The following is a 20,953-nucleotide window of genomic DNA, read 5'->3' as shown; positions in this document are numbered from 1 at the left end:
GCTCTCGTGTTGACTTTGCCAAATAAAGCAAACATTTGGGCTCGCGGGAGCCCTTCCTGCCTGCTCTGTTTGTCGCTGCCGACGCCGCGGGGACGGCGGATGCGGCCCCGGTGAGGAGCTCCGGGAGGGACCCCGACCACCGAGGGGGTTCTGTCCATCCTCGGGGCTCTGCTCTGCTCCCACCCACCATGGAGACCCTCCTGGTCTTCCTCGCCCTCCTGGGGGTCAGCAGCACCGAGCAGCTCTTTGTGGGGTGAGTCCTGCTGGGGCAGGGGGCGGTGGGACAGCACGGCTGGGATGGGGATGGCCCATCCCCACCCCGGTCCTTCGGGGCCAGCCAGAAGGGTGACATCCCAAAGGATGGAAATCCAACAGGGTTTTCTGCCAACCAGGAAAGATTTGGTTCCACCCCAGGTTTGGAGGGAGGTTTGGAGCATGCAGCAGACAGAAATTAGGGAATGCTGAAGCCTGGGGGTATTGCTCCAAGCTTTGCCAGGCTGTGGAATCCCAGAGGATATGGGGAGCATGTGTATGGCTCAAAGATGATGGCTGTGGAGCCATCCAAGGGTTGCTGGGAATAAAACCCAAGGATTGTTGGGAATAACAGCCAAGGATTGCTGGGAATAACAGCCAAGGATTGTGGGGAATAACAGCCAAGGATTTCTGGGAGTAACCAAAGATTGCTGGGAATAACAGCCAAGGATTTCTGGGAGTAACCAAGGATTGCTGGGAATAACACGCCGTGGGAAAGAGCAAGATGTGGCTGGAGAAAGGGCCTTGTGGAGGGAGGGCAGCACTTTTCCAGGATGCACATCCTGGCTGCAGCTCCTGCAGATAAGAACAGCACAGTCCAGTGCAGGAATGAGGCTGAAAAGAGGGCATGGAATATAGAGGGGGGGTCAGGACAACCCAAAACTCCCAAAGCTTCCAGCTCATTTCCAGAAAGGTCTCAATGAATGGATGGGCAATGAGAACTAACTTGTAGAGAAAGTGGGAATTCTGTGTTCAGAGTAGGGAAAACTTATCCATAAAAAAGTACTCCCACCAGCTGGACCAACACTGGAGCCAGAGCTGGTGCTCTCATGACCCAGGGAACAGATGGAGCTGTGCCAGGGGGGCTTAGGTTGGATATCAGGAAAGGTTCCTGATCCAGAGGATGCTGGCACTGCCCAGGCTCCCCAGGGAATGGTCACATTCCCAAGGCTCCCAGAGCTCCAGGAGTGTTTGGACAATGCTCTCAAGGACAGGGTGGGATTGTTGGGTTTCTGGACAGAGCCTGGAGTTGGATTTGATCCTTGTGGACCCCTTCCAGCTCAGGATATTCTGTGATGTGACTGACCCACCTTCCTTCCTGCTTTCCTTCCTCCTCGGACACGATGCCATGGTTGAAGGATCCATCCAGGATCCCATCACTCTCCTCCAGGCAGGGGGTGGCTGAGAGGGGTCTGAGCAGCTGGGAGCCAAGACTGTCCAGAGAATGTCAGGGCTGCTCCCTGAGTTTGGAAAAACCACAAGGATTTCATGCTTGCCTGAGTCCTCCAGGCACAGAATGGAAATTGTTATCACCCTGGGGAGCTGGTTAAACTGATAAATGAAAGTACGAAAGGGGAAAGGTGAAGGAATTTTGTGCTGTTTTGGGAGCAGCTTTAAGCATTGCCCAGCAAGAGTGGTTGGAGGTAGAGGATTGATCTGAGATGAGGAAACCTTTCTCCCATAGAACATTTCCTCCTCTCCAGGGGCTGTGCCAGCCCTTGGGAAGCCCAGCCAGGCTGGACTGGGACCTCTGCTAGGGAGTACATCCACAGATACAGAACATATCCATGTGAGATATTCCCCAACATCTTGGGAGCTGATCAAACAAGGCTGGAGATCATCTCAGGCCCCCAGCACTTGCTCTTTTCCCATCATGGCTGCTCTGAACCTGCACTTTTTTCTCTCAACACCAACAATTGATGCATTTTCCAACCCTCTGAGCTGGTGTGGATCTTCCCCAGCCTCCCCCAGGCCAGAGTGCCCTCCCTGTGACCCCTCTGCCTCCCTGCAGGGACCAGGTCCTGCGTGTCACAGCCAGGAACGAGGAGCACATCGCCCTGCTCGGGGTGCTGGGCGAGCAGGAGGAGCTGCAGGTGAGCCCTGAGGGGTCCTGAGCACCCCCCTGGTCACAGACCCTGGTGAATCCAGGGCTCCCTCCTTCTTTTGCCATCCCATCCTTTTTCCTCCCCATTGTGGAGTTGTATAATTTAGAACCATAAAAATGTGAATTTGACCTGGGGCTCCCTGAGCTCAGAGTTCCTGTTTTGTATGATCTGGAAACATCCCACAAATATTTCAACAACTTGGGCTGAAATATTTCTGTAAATCCCTACCCAGACATCCATCTGTGGCCCAAAATTTGCTCAAAAACCTTTTTAGATCCTTCATGGAAACTGCTGTGAGACCCCTGGAGGTGCTGGGGAGCTCAGTGGATGAGCACCAGGACAGGATGGGGCCGAGGTCTCCCTTTCAGCTCAACTCCTCCTTCCCAGGTGGATTTTTGGCATCACCCCAACAGCCTTGGCCACCCCGTGGACCTGCGGGTGCCCTTCCCCAGCCTCCAAGGAGTCAAAAAATTCCTGGATTCCCATAATTTTTCCTACAGCATCATGATCGAGGACGTGCAGGTAATGGCTATGATGGGAACAGGATGAGCTCCTGCAGCTCAGCCCTGAGAGAAGTCCAAAAAGTTGGAAATCAAGAAGAAAAATCCAACCCCCTGCTCCTTCCAGCCTTTTTGATCTTGGGGGTTTTTTGCCTCCTAACCAGGAATTATTGGATGAAGAAAAGGAAAGCATGAGGAGGTCTAGGAGGGTAAAGAGAAGCTCCAGGATGTTTGATTTCACCTCCTACCACACGATAGATGAGGTACCTTTCTGTGCAGAGCATTGGTTTTGTCCTGCTGGGGTCACATCCATGTGGTGAAGGTCGTGGTGAGTTCTTGGTGACAGGTGAGACCTCCCTGGGACACGTTTCTCCTCCTTGGTGGAGCTTTTAGCTGAGATGGGAGACTGGGAAGCCTTCCCTATCCAGTGTGGCTACTTCTGGAATCTTCCATCCTGTGGAAGACATTTTCAGCTTCATTTTGGGGGTGCTTGGAGCCCAGTTTGGGACTGGTGGGGGCTGTGGTCGTGTTGGAGGGGGGGGGTCTCAGAGCTTTTTCCTCCACCATTCATTCTACTTCTCCAAAAATGTTGTGATGTGCCTTTCCCTGCTCACACAGAGCCCCAGGCACCTCGTGTGGGAAGTGCTTCTCCAGGGAAGCACGAGGTCTTCTCCAGGGGAGTCCCAGGTCTCCAGAGAAGCACCAGACCTTCCCCAGGGAAGCTCTGCTTGTTGCATCTGGTGCTGGATACCCTCAAAAGTAAAAGGTGAGAAGCAGGCTGAGCCTCATGACCCAGCAGCTCCTCCTTCCAGATCTATGAGTGGATGGATGGCCTGGTGGAGGATCATCCCAGCCTCGTCAGCAAGATCCAGATCGGGCAGAGCTACGAGCACCGGCCCCTGTACGTGCTGAAGGTGGGTCCTGGGGCAGCCTCGCCCTGGAAATGCCCCTCAGGATGGGAAGCTGTGCCAAGGGAGCCTCAGGGTGGGCACCAGCAGCAATTTCCTCATGGAAAGGGTGCTCAGGCCTTGGCAGGGGCTGCCCAGGGAGGTTTGGAGTGCCCATCCCTGGAGGTGTCTGAGGAACTCCTGGAGGTGGCACTCAGAGCTCTGGGCTGGGGACAAGGTGGGGATGGGACACAGGGTGGATTCCATGATCCTGGAGGGTTTTCCTAACCTCAATGATCCCGTGATTCCACAGTTCAGCACCGGGGGATCGAACCGTGCGGCCATCTGGCTGGACACCGGCATCCACGCGCGGGAATGGATCACCCAAGCCACCGGGGTCTGGACGGCCAACAAGGTGACCTCGGGATGTGGGACCCCAATTCTTACCCCACATCTGTCCCATCCCTCATCTCCGAGGGGCACTGGGGCAGCTCCTGCTCCTCTCCCTCCACAGATTGCCAAGGAATACGGGCAGGACCCCTCTGTCACAGCCATCCTGGAAAGCATGGACATCTTCCTGGAGATTGTCACCAACCCCGACGGCTTTGCCTTCACCCACAGCTCTGTGAGTGTGGGGACACCACGGGGGGGATCCTGTCCCCGTGCTGTTCCGAACCATGGCTGTCCGTGGTTTTTGGGTGGGGAGGGATGCTCCTCCCCATGTGGGACGGTGAGTGAAGATCCCTGGAGATGCTTGAGCAGGCGTTGGGATTCACATCCCTGTTCCAGTGTCCTTTCCATGTGCTCCTAGAACCGCCTGTGGCGCAAGACCAGGTCCGTCAACGCTGGATCCCTCTGTGTTGGAGTGGATCCCAACCGAAATTGGGATGCTGGGTTTGGAGGTGAGGCCTCAGCCACCAGGTCCCCACACTGGGCATTGTTTGTGCCTCAAAACATCAAAACTTTCTGCTAGAGTGGAGAAACCCAGGGATGGAAACCCTTCCTGAGGGATCCTCTCTGGATCTCCTCCTCCCCCTGCTCCAGGTGCTGGCTCCAGCAGCAATCCCTGCTCCGAGACCTATCACGGCCCTCACGCCCACTCCGAGAGGGAAGTGAGAGCCATTGTGGATTTCATCCGTGCTCATGGGAACGTCAAATCCGTCATCTCCATCCACAGCTACTCCCAGATGCTGCTCTTCCCCTACGGATACAGGAGGGCGCCCACACCCGACCACCAGGAAATGGTGAGATGGCCCCAAAACGTGGGGCTGTGACCACCTGGCAGTCAGGCAGAGCATCCCAGGAGCTTCCCCGCTCCTCTCGTTAGATGCAACCCAAATACTGAACCCCTGCACCTGGGTCTTGGAGGAGGGTGGTCGCAAGATGGACCTCAAACATCAAACATTAAGGGTTTTTTGGGAAAACCTGGAGCAGAAGGGATAGGGAATGATGGGCTCTGGATCCCCCTGCCCCGTGATCAAGATCCCACCACTTTTGGTGGTTCCTTTGCAGAATGAACTGGCCAAGAAGGCCGTGAGCGACTTGGCCGCCGTGTTCGGGACAAAATACACCTACGGCAGCATTGCCAACACCATCTGTGAGTGTCCCTCCCTCATCCCGCAGCAAATCCCTCGGGAATGGGCTCCCATCTGGTCTCCTCTCCCTGCAGACATGGCAGGAGGCACCACCATCGACTGGGCCTATGACAACGGGGTGAAATATTCCTTCACCTTGGAGCTGAGGGACTCGGGGCGCTATGGATTCCTCCTGCCCAGCTCCCAGATCGTCCCCACTGCCACCGAGACGTGGCCGGCACTCCTGGACATCATGGTCCACGTCCTGGAGCATCCATACTGACCCCAGCACCTCCCACAGCATTCCCTCCTCTCAATAAATCTTCATGGAGATTCAGTGGTTTCAGGCACCCTCATTGTTTTCATGCTAAACTCCAAAAAAAGGGTGGAAAAGGACTCCCAGTCCCGCAGGTGTTGATTTTCCCCTTGTGACTTTGGCTCAAAGTCCCCATCCTTTGGAGCCAACAGCAAGTATGGGAGGAGATGAGGATTTTTGGGCAAGCAGCCCCAAATTTGTGGGGTTTTGAGCAGCTTAGTTCCATCATGACTTCCCAGGGGGCTACAAGGAGGGACATGGGGTACCCTCAGGGCATTTGCTGTTTGTTTTTGGCTACTGGGACAACTGTCACCTGCTCTGACCTCTGTCCTGGGCCAAACTTAACACCACTTTCCTCAGCCAAATTTGAAACCTGTTTCCCCACCGCTGTGGCTTAGGGATCCAGTTCACCAAGCCCCAAGTGAAAATCTGCATTTCGCACATTCTCAACCCAAAATGACCCTTTCCCTCCCCTCAGCCAATGCTGGAGGTTATGGGATTTTGGCACCTCCCGGTCTCACCTGGCTGGCAGCTGACTCACCACGGCCCCAGCAGGTTCCTGGGACAGGTTTGGCCAGGACTGGGAGCGCCTGGATGGGGACAGCAGGGCCTGACCTTGGCTGGCCAGAGCCTTCCCAAGGCCCTGGGAAAAGGGACAGCTGGAGGGGCCGGGCTGGGGCCACCATCCCATGGGATTTAAGAGGCCCCAGGGCACTGCTGGGATGTGAGACCGACTCTCCCCGCTGACCATGAGGCTTCCCGTGCTCCTGGCTGCCCTGGTGGCAGTGGCCACCTGCACCGAGACCTTCTTTGGGTAGGGGGACTGGGATGGGGAGGTGGCACCAGGTGGGGCAGAAGGAGCTGGTTCAGCCCCAAGGGAGCACAGGGAAAAGGCTCAGGGGAAATCCCTGGAATGGGGGGATGGATGGGGGTTAGGTTGGACTAGTGGGGCCGGAGCTCGTCCCACACCCCTCAGCACGTCGTGACCCCACAGGCACCAGGTGCTGCGCATCGTCCCCCAGAGCGATGAGGAGCTGCAGAAGGTGCAGGAGCTGCAGGACCTGGAGCATCTGCAGGTACTGGGTGTGGAGGTGGATTCTGGGGACCCCCCCAAGCAAAGCAAGGATGGGGTTGGACGTGGGATTATGGGAACCAAGCGGTGAAAAGCAAGACAGACTGGTGCTGGGGGTGCATCCCAAGGCAGGATCTCACCCCTTATCTCCATTTTCCCCCATCCAGCTGGATTTCTGGCTGGCTCCCCGCAGGCTCGGACTTCCCGTGGACATCCGCGTGCCCTTCCGCAGCCTGCAGGCCGTCAAAGCCCACCTGGAGGCCAGTGGGGTCTCCTATTCCATCATGATCGAGGACGTGCAGGTCAGCGGTGCCGCAGGGAAGGTGAGGGAGATGGGATCCCATCAGTGGGAACGAGGCTCATCCCACCCTTGTCCCACAGGCCCTGCTGGCTGAAGAGCAGATGGAGATGCTCCGCAGCAGCCGCCAGCGGTCCGTCGACACCAGCACCTTCAACTACGAGGCCTACCACACCATAGATGAGGTGGGAAAGCACAAAATTTGGGGCATTTTGGGGGAAAAAGTTTGTTCTTGGGCAGGGGCTGAGCTGGGAATGACCCCCACATCTCTCATTCCCAGATCTACAATTTCATGGACATGCTGGTGGCCGAGAACCCCAACCTGGTGAGCAAGCTGGAGATTGGCCGCTCGACCGAGAACCGTCCTCTCTACGTGCTCAAGGTGAGGATTTGGGGATCGTGATCCAGAGGGGAAAGTGGTGACAGGGACAAAGCTAACCCCCTCTCTCTGCTCTCCCAGTTCAGCACAGGGGGCACGAACCGCCCGGCCATCTGGATCGACACCGGGATCCACTCCCGCGAGTGGGTGACACAGGCCAGCGGCGTCTGGTTTGCCCAGAAGGTACTGACACACCCCAAAAGGGCCACCCGGTCCTCAGGAGCTGTGGGATCCAGCTGGGTGATCCCACAGCAAGGACAGGGAGCCCCAAACCTCCATCCTCTCTAGATCGTCCAGGACCACGCGAATAACGAAGGTGTGGCCTCCATCCTGGAGACGATGGACATCTTCCTGGAGATTGTCACCAACCCAGATGGCTTTGCCTACACCCACTCCACGGTACTGCCCCAGATCTCCTCTCCCTGCTTCCTACAGCTGCTCTGGATGGGGCTTGGGGAGCAGGGTCTGGGGGGTTGCATATCCCTGAGAGGGCAAAGCCTCCTCACCCACGTTTCCATGGGATGGGAAGGGGCCCACCACGAGCTGTGGAGCTCCAGCCCTGGGCACCATCTGAGGAGGCTCTGCCCTTCCAGAACCGCATGTGGCGCAAGACCAGGTCCAAGCACGCGGGTGCCATCTGTGTCGGAGTGGACCCCAACCGCAACTGGGACGCAGGTTTTGGAGGTCAGAGCTGTCCCCTTGCCCCTGTGGAGCGTTCCCACTCTCCAGCTGGAGGCTCCAAAGTTGTTTCTGGCTCAAAGATCCATTGATGTCCCCTGGGGAAGAGGTGGGATTTGCTCTCTGTGGCAGAGCCGAGGGTTTGGGCTTCACCAGGGCTTTGATGTCCCAGTGACAAGTGAGTCACCATACAAAGCTCTAGGAGGAGCCCCGGGAGCATTCCTTGATCACCACCAAGGAACTGAGGGGTGGGAAAACCTCTTGGGCTTGGAAGCCCCCAAATTCCTCCTGTGTTCTCACCAATCTCTTCTCCACAGATGCTGGAGCCAGCGGAAACTCCTGCTCGGAGACATACCACGGACCCTACCCCAACTCGGAGCCCGAGGTGAAATCCATCGTGGACTTTGTGAAGAGCCATGGCAACATCAAGGCTTTTGTCTCCATCCATAGCTATTCCCAGCTCCTGCTCTATCCTTACGGCTACACCGCGACCCCGGCGCCAGATGACAAGGAACTGGTGAGGCCCATGTGCTTTGAGGGGTTGGGATGGGGTGGAGCGCTTCTGCTGCTCCAAGGAGGAGCCACCTCTGTCCTGCATCCCTTGGGAAGCTGGGAGGAGCTTTGTTGCACCCAGAAAAAAGCTGTATCCCACAGGTTTTTCTTTTCTTTGGCTCATCTTTCCCTGTTTCCTGTATTCCCAGCACGAGATTTCTGCCAAGGCCGTGGCAGCTCTGTCCTCCCTGTACGGCACCAGTTACGAGTACGGCAGCATCATCACCACCATCTGTAAGTGCTGGGGCAGCCCCAAAACCCCCAAATGCCAAAACCATCCCAAATACCCCATGGGATTTCTGTACAAAGCGATCGAGGCTCTGAATCTCTCCCATTTTTTCCTCCCCCAGACAGAGCGAGTGGATCGACCGTCGACTGGACCTACAACCAGGGGATTAAATATTCCTTCACCTTCGAGCTGCGGGACACGGGGCGCTACGGCTTCCTGCTGCCTGCCAAACAGATCGTTCCCACCGCCGAGGAGACCTGGCTGGCGCTGAAGGTCATCATGGAGCACGCCCGGGACCACCCCTACTGAGCTGGGATCATGGCTGGAGCAGCTGGAGAGAGGGAAGAAGGCAATCAGTAAATAAATGGAAAGAAGGATGAGAAAAGCTTGTGGTTGTTTTCCTCTTTTTTCCCAAATTGGGTGGAAAAGCCCTTTTGGAGTTGGTGCCGGGTGTGCTGGGTCAGTGGCCTGGAAAAGGAATTGATGGAAAGGGCATGAAAATAGCAGGAAGAAAAAGGAAGGAAGGTGGTGGTTTTCCCTTTGATCTGGAAGAGGGTGGAAAGAGAATTGGGCTCTGGGACATGAGGTCGTGAGGATTTATTGGGGCTCCAGGAGAGCTGCAGTGTGACCCCTCCTCACCTGCTGCAATCCCTAGGGAATGGGGAGCTGAGCCCCTGCTCACTCCCAGCTTTTCCAGGCTCTCCACAGCTCTCAAAGCTGCAAATAAATCACCCAAACAGATGCTGTAATTCACATTTTATTAAGTTAAACAATTAAACCTCTCAGCCTCTACGGAGTTTGACTCTGCTCCAAACAACACCAAGAGTCCAAATCCACACAAATCCATTGAGATGGTGGGAAAGTACATCCAGTCCTTGCTTTGATTCCTTGGATTTGGAGGATCTCAAACAACTCAAGCCAGTTTTCCCCTGGAGAAGGGAAGGATCCAGGGAGAGCTTCCAGCACATTGCAGGGCCTGCAGGGGCTCCAGGAGAGCTGCAGAGGGACTGGGGACAAGGGATGGACAGGACACAGGGAATGGCTCCCAGTGCCAGAGGGCAGCCATGGATGGGATCTTGGCCATGAGGAATTCCTGGCTGGGCTGGAATTGCCAGAGCAGCTGGGGCTGCCCCTGCATCCCTGCAGTGCCCAAGGCCAGGCTGGACACTGGGGCTGGAGCAGCCTGGGACAGTGGGAGGCGTCCAGGAGTTGGACCTGGATGTGCTTTAAGGTCCCTTTCCCAGCCAAACTTTTCTGACTGTGTGACCCCTCCTCACCTGCTGCAATCCCTAGGGAATGGGGAGCTGAGCCCCTGCTCACTCCCAGCTTTTCCAGGCTCTCCACAGCTCTCAAAGCTGCAAATAAATCACCCAAACAGATGCTGTAATTCACATTTTATTAAGTTAAACAATTAAAGCCTCTACGGAGTTTGACTCTGCTCCAAACAACACCAAGAGTCCAAATCCACACAAATCCATTGAGATGGTGGGAAAGTACATCCAGTCCTTGCTTTGATTCCTTGGATTTGGAGGATCTCAAACAACTCAAGCCAGTTTTATCCAAGTTTCACCAGGAGGTTTTCATGCAGCACGGAGCAGCCAGGGACTCTGGATCTGTCTCCCACAGCTGGACACCAAAATCAGGATTTTAGCCAATGCAAAGACACTGCCAAGAGCTCATGGAGCTGGAAAAATCTACTCCCACAGCAGCAGGACCTGCCAGTCCTGCTACCAGCATTGTCTGATTTCACACTCACAATCACAATAAAAGACACATGTGCTCAGGGATGTTGACTCCTAATCTCCCAAACAGGAAATTACATGCCATTTCTCCTACTTTTTGTCCTTTCACCAGAATTATCCCAAAATCACCAGTGAGTTTTGGGATGTGTTGAAGATTGTCTGCTTCAAAAAGGGGGAAAAAATACACACAAACCCCACAAGACCATGATAACCAAAGCAGGAGCAGGCTCAGCAATGCCAGATGGAAAATCTGGAGAGCAGAATCCCCCCAAAATCCCCTCCCAGGTGTCCCATAGGCAGCTCAGGAAATTCAGAGGATTCCCAGGTTATCCAGAAGCACCAATTCAAGGAACACTGTGCTACTCACTTTCCAGGAAACCTTCACCTTGTTCAGTTCTGATTCCAGGGCCCTGCTGGGTTTTAGGGACCCTGGTGAGGCAGCAGCAGCAAATTTTCCTTCAGCCACCCTAAACCTTAAAGAAATTCCTAAAAAACCACTGGCAAAGGAGTCATTGGGAAAAAAAAATTCCAGTTATTCTCCTCCAGCTCACCTTGAAAAAGACACAACTATTCACAAAGTGTCCATGAGCAAGCACGACTGTCACAGCACCAACTGGGCAATAAAAAACATCTTTATTACAAATACTTCTGTTCATTATCATAATTTATTTTAAAAAAACCCAACAAACAACCCTTCCAGGATCTTCTCTCACTTTTGGCAAGTTGCTGAGTGTCTTTATCTCTGCTAAAACCACCAAAGTTCATGCTCACAGATGGTTTGTGGCCTGTTCACCCTCATAGCTCCAGGCACGGCCCAGGAATTTATGGACACAAATTCCTTCAGCTGGACTAAAAACTTTGTGGAACAGTTTCTACTGGTGCCAGCCTTTACTAGGAGTTTTCTCCCTCCCCTACAAAACCAGTTCTATCACCTCTGTTGTGCCCTGCACCCCAAGTGATGCCATTCCTGCTTTTAGGAAACACCATCCCAGCTGCCCAGCCTTACCCGAGCTGCCCATTCTCACCAGGGCTGCTTTTCCCTGCCGATTCCTAAAACCACAAAGGGGCTGCACTGCTCAGGATTCCCAAAACCTGGATACTCCTTTATTTCCAGGGCCTGTTCTGGATGCTGGTCCTGCTGTGGGAGCGGCTGCTCAGGGATCCCACGGTGCGAGCAGTGCTGGGGAGGCTGGGGTTGCTCCTCACGGATGAGAGCTTGGAATCGCGGCCTGAAACACCCCGGGTAAGGCGGCCTGTGGGGAAAACAACCCCAAATCACAAACTGGCTGTCCACAAGTTGTGGCTGCCCCATCCCTGGATGCGTCCAGCCAGGTTGGATGGGCTTGGAGCAACCTGGGATAGGGGAAGGTGTCCCTGTCCATGGTGGGATGGATGGGGTTTGAGGTCCCTTCCCACCCAACCATTCCATGATGAGGTTGAAGCACGTTCTGGTGATGCCTTAGAATTTTAGCTTTTATATTTTTCAAATCCTGTACTGTATTAGTGCATGACTGAACTCCACATAAAAGGTCAATCAACTTCAGCTGCCCTTAATGTACCTGAAGATACTTCATTAAATATATCCCCATTCATTCTTTTAACGGACACAGAGCAGCTGTTATCCCAGCTGGATGGGTCAGGAGGGACCAGTTATGAGGGATTCATGGAGCTGGGGGTCCAAAGTTTGGACGGAGAACTGTGGGTAGCAGGAGAGGGGGGAACTCTGTCCCTGTGCCCTGCTCAGGTGACATGGAGTCCAACTCTGGGGACAACAGCAGGAGGAAGTGGAGGTGCTGGAGAGAGCCCAGAGGATGGCTGTGGAGATGCTCCCAGAGCTGGGAATGTTCCCCTGGAAAAGGGAAGGGTCCAGGGAGAGCTCAGAGTCCCTGGCAGGGCCTGCAGGGGCTCCAGGAGAGCTGCAGAGGGACTGGGGACAAGGGACAAGGGATGAACAGGACACAGGGAATGGCTCCCACTGCCAGAGGGCAGCCATGGATGGGATCTTGGCCATGAGGAATTCCTGGTTGGGCTGGAACTGCCAGAGCAGCTGGGGCTGCCCCTGCATCCCTGGCAGTGTCCAAGGCCAGACTGGACACTGGGGCTGGACGTTCTGGGACAGTGGGAGGTGTCCCTGCCATGGCAGGGGTTAGAATTGGATGATCCATCAGTTTCCTTCCAACCCAAACCATCCCGTGATTCCACAACCCAGATCTTTCCCATCTCCAGCTTCCATACATTGCTCCCCACTGTCCCTTTTCCCCAGGAGGTCTGGGGGAGCTCTCCCAGCCCCACGTACCCCCAGATAACATGAAGAGGTTCTCGAAGCCCCTCTCGCACATGGTGGTGGCCGCCTGGCTCGCCAAGCGCTCGTCGTTGTCGTACACGATGATGATTTTTCCATGGGCGTTTTTCTGCCATGGGAATTGTTAAGGAGTCACTGTTGAACTTAAGAGGATATTGAAACATTTTAGGAAGCAAAAGAGACTAATGGGATTGGGGAGGGAAAGACTCCATACTTGGCTTGCAAGCAGGAATGTTCTCCCTGCGGAATTCTCAGTGGCTGAGGCTTGCCAGACACAGCTTAATTCCCACTGAATCCAGCAGTGCTTGAAGACTGGGAATGGCAACAGCCCCTTTGTTTACAACCTCCCCTCAGAATCAACAGCCTGGGAATGATCAGCCTAATCCCGTTTAATAATCCTGTCTGTCCCCAATCCCATCAAGGTGCTGACAGGAAGCCAAAGGATTTGATGGATGCATCCCTGGAGCAGCAGCAGGACAGCAGTGCCCAAGTCTGCCTCGGCCTTCCAGCAGCCAAAATCCTGGGAAATGCCAAATCCAGGCAGCTCCCACTGGAGTCAAGAGGAACCTTGAGGAAGCAGAATCCAGCATCTGATGGAGGCAGTGGAGCTGCACCAGGTAACTCCACCTCCTGTCTCACCCTTTCTGAGATCCCTAACTTTGCTTGGATAAGCTCCAATTGATTTTGGGAGCTCCCACCAACATCCCTCCACGTTCCCATGTAAAGGATACATATTCCAGAATATTATTTGTATAGGGATTCATGGTTCTAGACAACGTTGCAATGGGATAGGAATAAGCTGCAGAAAGGAAAAAAAGAGGGAAAATTATCCAGAGGCTGAACACCAACAGCCTGGGATACAACAGCCTTGAGAACCCACCGAGTATGGGATCAACATCAGCTCAGGCCCCTCATCCCCTCCCAGGAAGGAGGGATGTGCTGGGGAAGCACTGGGAACACCCAGGGATGTCCCAGTGGGGGACAAACTCCAGCAGGGACGTGGCCCAGAGCTGCAGCCCGTGCTGCTCACCTCCCACGATGTGGCACTGCTCGTAGGCGTCGCGGTCCCGCACGTCCAGCAGCAGGAACGGGCAGTCGGGATAAGGCCTCTCCTTGGCCTGGCTGTCCTCCTCCTTTGGAGAATCCTTCTCCACGTCCAGCTCCCCAACCCCACTGATCACACTGCAAAGGGAACGAATAGTGGAGAAATGCTTTTGTGTCTCTCCACCACTTCCCAGGCTGGGGAAGAGCTGGGATAAAGCTTCTTCTTCCAGCACCATCCTGGGATCCCTTCACATGGTGGGTTTGGAATTGTTCTCAGTCCCAGAATGGTGTGGGTGGGAAGGGACCTTAAGGATCTCATTCCACCCCCTGCCACGGGCAGGGACACCTCCCACTATCCCAGGGTGCTCCAAGCCCTGTCCAGCCCAGCCTTGGACACTAACAGGGATCCAGGGGCAGCTCCAGCTTCACTGGGAATTCTATTCCAGCCCCTGTCCACCATCCCAGCCAGGAATTCCTTCCCAATATCCCTGTGTCACTCTGAAGCCATTCCCTGTGTCCTGTCCCTCCATATCCATACAAAACCATCACCAACAGGAATGCACATGCCTGAGTTGACCAGAGCACTGTGTTATCCCCAGAATTCTGGAATGTGGGGGTCTGGATGGAATCCCACAAACACATTTCCTTGTCAGACCATCATCAAGTGACAACAATGTCGGGTTGCTGTTTAATCCAAACCCATTCCAACAGCAAATCCTGCCCAACCCCTCCCTCTCACCTACAAACCCAGGCTTTAATGAGAAATACAGGATAAAACCACTTAGCAGCAATTTAACGCCAGCAGCTGGGCTCAAACAATCATCAGCTAAGGCAGGAAGAAAATGGAGTTAATGTGAGGCACCTCTGCAGCGTGGAGCGAAGGGATTCCCCGGCTCCCGGGTTGTTCAGGAACAGGACAGGGCTGGCTGTCCCCTCGGGGCTCCCTTTGCCGTTTGTCCCCGCTGCATCGTCACCCGCAGCACCAGCATCTGGGGAGAGAAGAGGCCACGAGGAGATAAGGAGCTGCAGGAGGTAAACAAGCAGGTTTTAAGGGCAGTTTCTATTCCTGGAAAGAAAAGTGTGACAGCTTTATCTTCATCCTCTTAACCAAGAGAATTTACCCAGAGCCTCCTTATTTAAAATAATAACGAGCCAACAGATTTTTTTAGGGCTTGAGCTGCCATTTGAAGAAGTCAATAAAACAGAGTTTTTGATGTGGATTATGTTACTGCCAGCACGAGGCCTTTCTTACTTGCAAACCTTCTTTTTTTAGGAGTGTTTCTACTCCCAGGCCACAGGTGAAGTTTTATTTTTCCATTTCTCCTCCTGATTAAACCCTGCTGCAGTGCCAGCTTGTGGCAGTCACATTTTCTGGAAAAATCCCTTTGCCCAGGATTCTTCTCCTGAGAAGCTGAGAAGCCTCAGAGAAAAAGGAAAACAATTTTATCTCATTTGCTTCTCCTGTGTTTTGCTGCTTTGGAATGTGGTTGGACATTGTTTCATTGGTTTTATGTGAATTGTTTTGACTTATTGGCCAATTATGACCAAGCTGTGTTGGACTCTGGAGAGAGTCACAAGTTTTCATTATTATCTTTTAGCCTTCTGTCTGTATCCTTTCTCTATTCTTTAGTATAGTTTAGTACAGCACTCTTTTATATAATATAATATCTTAAAGTAATAAATTAGCCTTCTAAGAACAAAGAATCAGATTCATCATTTCTTCCTTCATCTAAAAACCCTACAAATGTGAGAGCAGCTCTGGCACCCCACGGCCTGGCAGTGAGCCCCAGCTCTCCCCCTCTGTCCCTGCCATCAGTGCTGTCACCTTGCAGCTTGTGCAGCTCCTCGTTGGGCACTTCTAAGGTTTCATTGGACAGAGAGGCGACCTGGAGAACCTGCAGGGCACAAGAAACAAGCAGACACTGATCCCCACATCCACAGCAGGGAGCAGCTCAAGGAAAACAATCCAGGGAAAAAAAATCCGAGCCTGCAGAATCCCACTCTTCACATCCCCGAGTTTAACCTTCCCTTTCCTTCTCTCCTGAGAAGACAATTTGGGGATTTTTTTTCCTAGTTTGAAGCAGTTTTCTTGAACCAGCACTCCCCAGTTCTTTATTTCCTGTTCAATTTTTAATTTTTTAAAATATGATGATTCACTGCTTTAAAATAAAGTAATGGACAGACAGCCTTGAAGTCCCAAGTCCCCACTCTCTGCAGTTAAACCTGGGGTCAGGGAGGGCTGCAGACACAAAACTCAGATTTAGGTGCTGTTTTACACAGCCTTTTTCTTTTGCAAGATGCTTGAAAATCCTTTTAAGTTAATAGACAAATCAAATAAGGAATAAATTTCAAAGATGGAGTCACCACAAACTTTAGTTTGTAATTAAAGGCATTTGGCCACCGTGGAAATGAATTATTTGTTTTTATTAAAAGCAGGAAGAAGCCAAGACAGAATACTTACAACTAAAGCTAAAAAATGACAGAGGAATTTTTATTCCAAGGAAAAATGCTGCTCCTAAAAGATTTTGGAGGCCAGAGAGGGATCTGTACGTACCAACTGAGCAAAAGTTGTCACCTTCAGCCTCTTAAACAGCTCATCCTTTTTATACCTGTAATCTACAAAAACAAAACAAAGGTAAATTTTCAGTCCATTCCCAGTTTTTTAGACACCAGGTCATGGCTTAATCCCAGCTTTTCTCCAAGACTCTTCTGCAGCCAGGCAGGAATTCAGGGCAGGTTTGTGCTGAAGCAAGAGAGCAGCAAACCTGGAGACTTTGTGAAATGCCAGTTATAAAGAAAGGGTTTAATTAATACCAGTTATAAAGAGAAGGTTTAATTAATCCCAGATATGAAGAGAGATTTTAATTAATACCAGTTATAAAGAGAGATCTTGTCCAGATATGATGAAGTGGAAGAGGCAGGTTTAAGTTGCTTTTAGACTCAAATATGAAGTTATGTTGTCCATGGTGCTGGGGCAGGAAGCAGTTCAGGAATTCCCCCTTTCCCTGCTGTTCTTTGGAGCCCATTGGAGTCACAAAGCTCCTTAAACCAAGAGATTAATTTACCTTCATTTTTAATTTGTGTAAATTACAGCAGTATCAGAGCATGGGGCATCACGTTTTTGCAAATACCAAGCTAAACAGGCAGGTTTCATCTTAACAGTTCAAAAATTCAAGATTTTGTACTTTATCTAGCAATTAAATTCTGATTTCTTCCATTTGCTGACATGGATGCCTCCAGAAACAGATAACTGACAGAAGAAACTGGACTAATTGAGTCTTAATGGGTAATTAATACAAGAAACTGGCCTAATTGAATCTTAATCCTGAAGCCACAGCTTAAAGAGGAAGAAAACCGAGCAGGGCTGCTGGCAAAGATCCAGAGCAGAGATTCCCAGAGCCAAGGTGGGAGCCTGATCCCACCCAGGTCCTGCAGAGGAAGGGAAAAACCTCCTGGAGTGAAACAAAAGGTGTGGGGAGGAGGAAAGAGAAGCCAGGATGGGTATCAGGAGGAACATCTTGATATGGAGTAACCTGTCCTGGGAAGCAGTGGGAGCTTTGTCCTTTGGGACACGCAGGGCTGGGAAGGAGCTGCTCCCTCTCCAGCTGTCCAGGGATAACAATGGAGCTCAGGATCTCTGGCAAATCCACTCAGTTCAACGATCCTAAATCCTCTAAAACCATCTGCTGAATGCTCCATCAGCTTAGGGGAGGGAAAAGGGGGAAGGGCTCCCATGCACGTTCCTGCAGCCACCACACAAAAAAATTCCTGTGGGATTTGCTTATGGAAATTCTCCAGCTGAATTGTGTTTAGAGAGCCACGGGAATGCTGGAGGCTGAGATCCTTTCCCAACACATTCAGAGTTCCCAAATTCAACACCCTACCCTAAATCATTTGGATTTTTGCAAAAAAAAAAAAAAAAAAAAGCACCTCCTTGATCCTCATAAATTGTCCTAGGAAAAAAGGAGCCCTTCCAAAATATCCACTGCACATCCAAACCACGGGGCTGAAGCACAGGAGGGGCAGAAAATGGACTGGAGGATGAGGAGGTGCAGAAACTGAATTTCAGGATGTCAGTTAAATGGGAAATGAGCCTCGTGGTTCTTGCAAAACCACCTGATTTTCAACCTCAGGTTGAAACAACCTGAGGTTGTTAAATCTCCCTTTAACTCAAAAAAACCCCAGCAACAATTATCTCCTGTAATTATTTCCTGTTTCATCTGCTCAAGGATTAAAATTGCCCAGCAAAGGCCAAAAAAGAGCCTTTCTGTCATGGCAAATAAATTTCATTTAGAAGGACAAATAAAAGCAGCAAAGCTCGGGAAGTGCTGGATGGGTAAAAACGAAGCAGAACCGCTGCAAACGATGCAGCTCCTGGATGGCTCCTTCCCACCTCAAACAAGGACTTTTTACCCCAAAAAAAGCCTCTTTGCCTTAGATCTTGCCTTTACCACCCCAAATGCCTTCCCAGAGAGCTCACAAGTGCTGCTTCCAGCTCCAAAAGCAACCCCACGTACCCGGTCCGGTCCTGGCGGATCCGTTGGAATTTTCTGACATGGTTTTGCTTGGAATGATTCTGTTTTCCAAGGATGGGCTCCTCAGGGCTTTTGGAGAGGAGGGAAACGACAGCAGAGAGAAGGAAGAGACCTCCTGCGTGTCCTCAAGCCAATCAATGCTCCAAAGGATGGATGCTGGTGGGTGCAGCTCTTTGATTTTTGATGGCGCGGGTTTAAATCTCTCACGTTACATAAGGGACAGAGAGGTGCCTGTGCTGGGGATTTGAATCTGCATCCAAAGGGTGTCATCTATCCCTGAGAAACCCAGGGGGAGAACTTCCTCCACTCCCTGGGAACACAACGTGGCCATTCAGCCTGCAGAGAATGAGAAAGTTCCTCCCTGGCCTCCAAAAAAAAAAAAATAAAAAGAGAGGAGGGAATAAAAGAACGGCGTGGAACAGATCCGCGGCGAGATTGGGAACGCACAAAAAACAAGATTTTCAACACAAATGAAAAGCCAGGCAGTGTCCAGCACTGAAATCTCAGTCAACAGAGCATTCTGGAAAGCTCAAGGTCATTCCTTTTTCATTTTCCCCCCCAAAGACCTGCAGTGTTTGGAAAAAAACCAGCCCAAACCCAACAAACAAGCCAGGAACAAAGGCTCGTTTTGCACAGATAAAGTGGGGCTGAGAACCAAACCTGAACGTTTCAAACCCTCATTAAGGCAGCTTTCTGCTCAATTCAGGGGTTTTTTCACCTCCACAAATGCAGCTTTGAGGTTGAAGAGCTTTCCTGGCTCTTTAGGGGAGAATAATCTGGGAATGAAGTCATAAATCACTGGTTTGATTGGGAAAAATTCTTTGAAAAGCCTGGTTTTGGTGGGAAAATAAAAATAATTTGGGCCTTTGTTAGTCTGAACAACATAAAGGCTTCAAAATACCAAAGTTTAGTGCTGGTGAAATCAATGGAAACACAAGGAATGAGCTTGGTTTTTTCCTGTCCTGGGGTATTTAGACAGGAATTTAAATTATATGAACATTAAGAGCTCAAGTTGTGACCTAAAAGTGAAATAAAAGTCCCAGGAATTATCCATAAATCTTCCCAGATCAGTCTAGCCTGGATTTCTTAGCTCAGAGAGCTCCCAATAACAAAACCCAACAACAAAGAAGGATCTGGAAGAATCCTGCTCGGATTTTTAAATTAAATCTGTGGAGATTTCCAAGGAAAAGCTCCTGGAATTCATCTCCTGCTCTTGGAGTTTTGAACCAACCCATTTTTAACCCATCCTGCTCCTCCCCAGGTACTCACTTCTTTTGATCTCTTCCAATTTTTCCATGTATTTTGACAAACTATTTCCTGTAACAAGAAGAAAAAAAAAATCAATTTATTACAATTATTTATTTTCTTCAATTAAATTTGAATTGCTTTGAAGGGAACAGCTGTTTGCTGCAGATCCTCCTTCCCAGTGGCAACAAAAGGTACAAAAATGCCACAATTTTCCTCTTTTCTCTCAAGGGAAGTAGAATCAAACAGAAAAAATCCAAGGATCTGCTGTTCCTTTCCCAACATTTTGGTGAGGATGCTACAAGACAATGTTACTGGATAAAATTCAGCTGCTTTAACAACAAAAAACACCTCACAAAGACAGCCCCAAATAATGATCTTGGCTCACACCCTTGATAAGATAGAGGGCAAGTCCATGGAGAGAAATTCCAAGAGCAGTAATTTCTATGGGAACCAGCACAACAGACCCACTTTAAACACATTTAACCCCCAAATTCTTCTTTAAAAGCAAGAGGAGAAAAAAAAAATAAACACGTTTGAAGACAATAAAGGCTTCAAACACGTGGTCAGAGCATTTAATGTCAATTTTCAGGGGGGTGCACGGTGGTGTGTGAAGATAAATATATATAAATACATAAAAAATATAGAAATACACATCAATCTGTGTAATTCGTGCTTGTTTGAATTTCAAATTTGAAGGGAAATTGTAAATAAGAAATGTTTAAAATTTTTATAACTGTAAATAGGAAATCTATATCATTTTTATAATATTTGGTGATACAAACCATAACCACGATAAGGATTCTGCAGTGTTAGCATGAATTAGCTGCGGGCAGAGGTAATTATGACATTAATTCTATTTTTCTGTCATCCAACCCCAATTTTGGGTGGTTTTACCCCACAGCAATTTCACTTACCGGTATCCAGACGAGTTTTTATATGTTGATACTTGGGATTCGAGGGGATGCGCCGGGTCAGAAGCTGTTTCAAAATGGAAAAGACGAGAAGCCAAAATTAAAAAAAAATAAAATAAAAACCAGAAAAATTAGCAGAAAAAGCGATTTGAAGGGGTTTCAGAGACAGAAAAACGAGGGAGCAATTCCTGAATGCCCATCTCAGTATTAAATTTAAATCCCCGCCGATTTAAAGCCTCGAAAGGAGAATTTCTCCCGTTTTCTCCCCGTGCGGAGCTCTCCCGGCTCCGGGGGCTGCCCCGCCCCGTGTCCCCCCTCGCTGCCCGGAGGGTGTTGAGAAGGGAAGGCCCCTCACGGCACCTGGGGGTCGCCGAAGCCGCCCCGAGCCGACATCTCCCCTCACGGCCGCTCGCCCGCTCCGCCCGTCCCTCACGCGCGGCCGCGCTCCCGCCTCCCGCCCACCCCGCAACTACGCCCGCCGCCATTGGCCGCCCGCCGCGCCTGCAGCCAATCACAGCCCGCGCGGCGGGGAGCGCGCGCGTCGCCCG

The 20,953-nt window shown here is 51.3% G+C and overlaps 3 protein-coding genes across 4 annotated transcripts; 2 read left to right on the top strand and 1 right to left on the bottom strand.

The window, feature by feature from the left end:
* Positions 1-91: 91 nt before the first annotated feature.
* LOC121355033 (carboxypeptidase A1-like) lies at positions 92-5,426 on the top strand. The gene is made up of 11 exons (XM_041470180.1): positions 92-253; positions 2,045-2,126; positions 2,526-2,660; positions 2,803-2,901; positions 3,451-3,552; positions 3,839-3,940; positions 4,040-4,150; positions 4,337-4,427; positions 4,570-4,769; positions 5,038-5,122; positions 5,195-5,426. Exons 1-11 carry the CDS (start codon positions 189-191, stop codon positions 5,380-5,382), a joined length of 1,260 nt encoding a protein of 419 aa, XP_041326114.1. The 5' UTR covers positions 92-188; the 3' UTR covers positions 5,383-5,426.
* Positions 5,427-6,164: 738 nt separating this feature from the next.
* LOC121355036 (carboxypeptidase A1-like) lies at positions 6,165-8,932 on the top strand. 2 transcript variants are annotated; one of them, XM_041470184.1, is made up of 11 exons: positions 6,165-6,229; positions 6,410-6,491; positions 6,655-6,789; positions 6,869-6,970; positions 7,066-7,167; positions 7,246-7,347; positions 7,453-7,563; positions 7,758-7,848; positions 8,160-8,359; positions 8,544-8,628; positions 8,745-8,932. In XM_041470184.1, exons 1-11 carry the CDS (start codon positions 6,165-6,167, stop codon positions 8,930-8,932), a joined length of 1,263 nt encoding a protein of 420 aa, XP_041326118.1. The 2 variants fall into 2 exon arrangements, with proteins under 2 accessions (XP_041326118.1, XP_041326119.1); XM_041470185.1 differs by having other exon boundaries at positions 7,758-7,857; positions 8,169-8,359.
* A 1,120-nt stretch (positions 8,933-10,052) lies between these two features.
* On the bottom strand, positions 10,053-20,853 carry CEP41 (centrosomal protein 41). Its single transcript, XM_041470201.1, has 10 exons — positions 20,766-20,853; positions 20,409-20,472; positions 19,516-19,563; positions 16,266-16,327; positions 15,537-15,606; positions 14,574-14,700; positions 13,698-13,849; positions 13,399-13,466; positions 12,662-12,776; positions 10,053-11,618 (listed from the first exon to the last, which is right to left on the bottom strand). Exons 1-10 carry the CDS (start codon positions 20,796-20,798, stop codon positions 11,470-11,472), a joined length of 888 nt encoding a protein of 295 aa, XP_041326135.1. The 5' UTR covers positions 20,799-20,853; the 3' UTR covers positions 10,053-11,469.
* Between the last annotated feature and the right edge of the window lie 100 nt (positions 20,854-20,953).

This window comes from Pyrgilauda ruficollis, unplaced genomic scaffold, assembly GCF_017590135.1.
Source record: "Pyrgilauda ruficollis isolate IOZ18807 unplaced genomic scaffold, ASM1759013v1 scaffold241, whole genome shotgun sequence".
In the NCBI taxonomy this organism is placed as follows: domain Eukaryota; kingdom Metazoa; phylum Chordata; class Aves; order Passeriformes; family Passeridae; genus Pyrgilauda; species Pyrgilauda ruficollis.
The sequence above is the reverse complement of the archived record's forward strand: the minus strand, read 5'-3'. Positions and strand labels throughout refer to the sequence as shown.

Excerpts from the sequence above, each read along its gene's own strand:
- LOC121355033 (XM_041470180.1), top strand. The coding sequence starts at position 189 with ATGGAGACCCTCCTGGTCTTCCTCGCCCTCCTGGGGGTCAGCAGCACC. Across the intron at positions 254-2,044 it reads ACCGAGCAGCTCTTTGTGGG|GGACCAGGTCCTGCGTGTCA; the intron begins GTGAGTCCTGCT and ends GCCTCCCTGCAG. Across the intron at positions 2,902-3,450 it reads CCTACCACACGATAGATGAG|ATCTATGAGTGGATGGATGG; the intron begins GTACCTTTCTGT and ends TCCTCCTTCCAG.
- LOC121355036 (XM_041470184.1), top strand. The coding sequence starts at position 6,165 with ATGAGGCTTCCCGTGCTCCTGGCTGCCCTGGTGGCAGTGGCCACCTGC. Across the intron at positions 6,230-6,409 it reads TGCACCGAGACCTTCTTTGG|GCACCAGGTGCTGCGCATCG; the intron begins GTAGGGGGACTG and ends GTGACCCCACAG. Across the intron at positions 7,348-7,452 it reads GCGTCTGGTTTGCCCAGAAG|ATCGTCCAGGACCACGCGAA; the intron begins GTACTGACACAC and ends CATCCTCTCTAG.
- CEP41 (XM_041470201.1), bottom strand. The coding sequence starts at position 20,798 with ATGTCGGCTCGGGGCGGCTTCGGCGACCCCCAG. Across the intron at positions 20,473-20,765 it reads GCGGCTTCGGCGACCCCCAG|CTTCTGACCCGGCGCATCCC; the intron begins GTGCCGTGAGGG and ends ATTTTGAAACAG. Across the intron at positions 14,701-15,536 it reads GGAGCTGCACAAGCTGCAAG|ATGCTGGTGCTGCGGGTGAC; the intron begins GTGACAGCACTG and ends TTCTCTCCCCAG.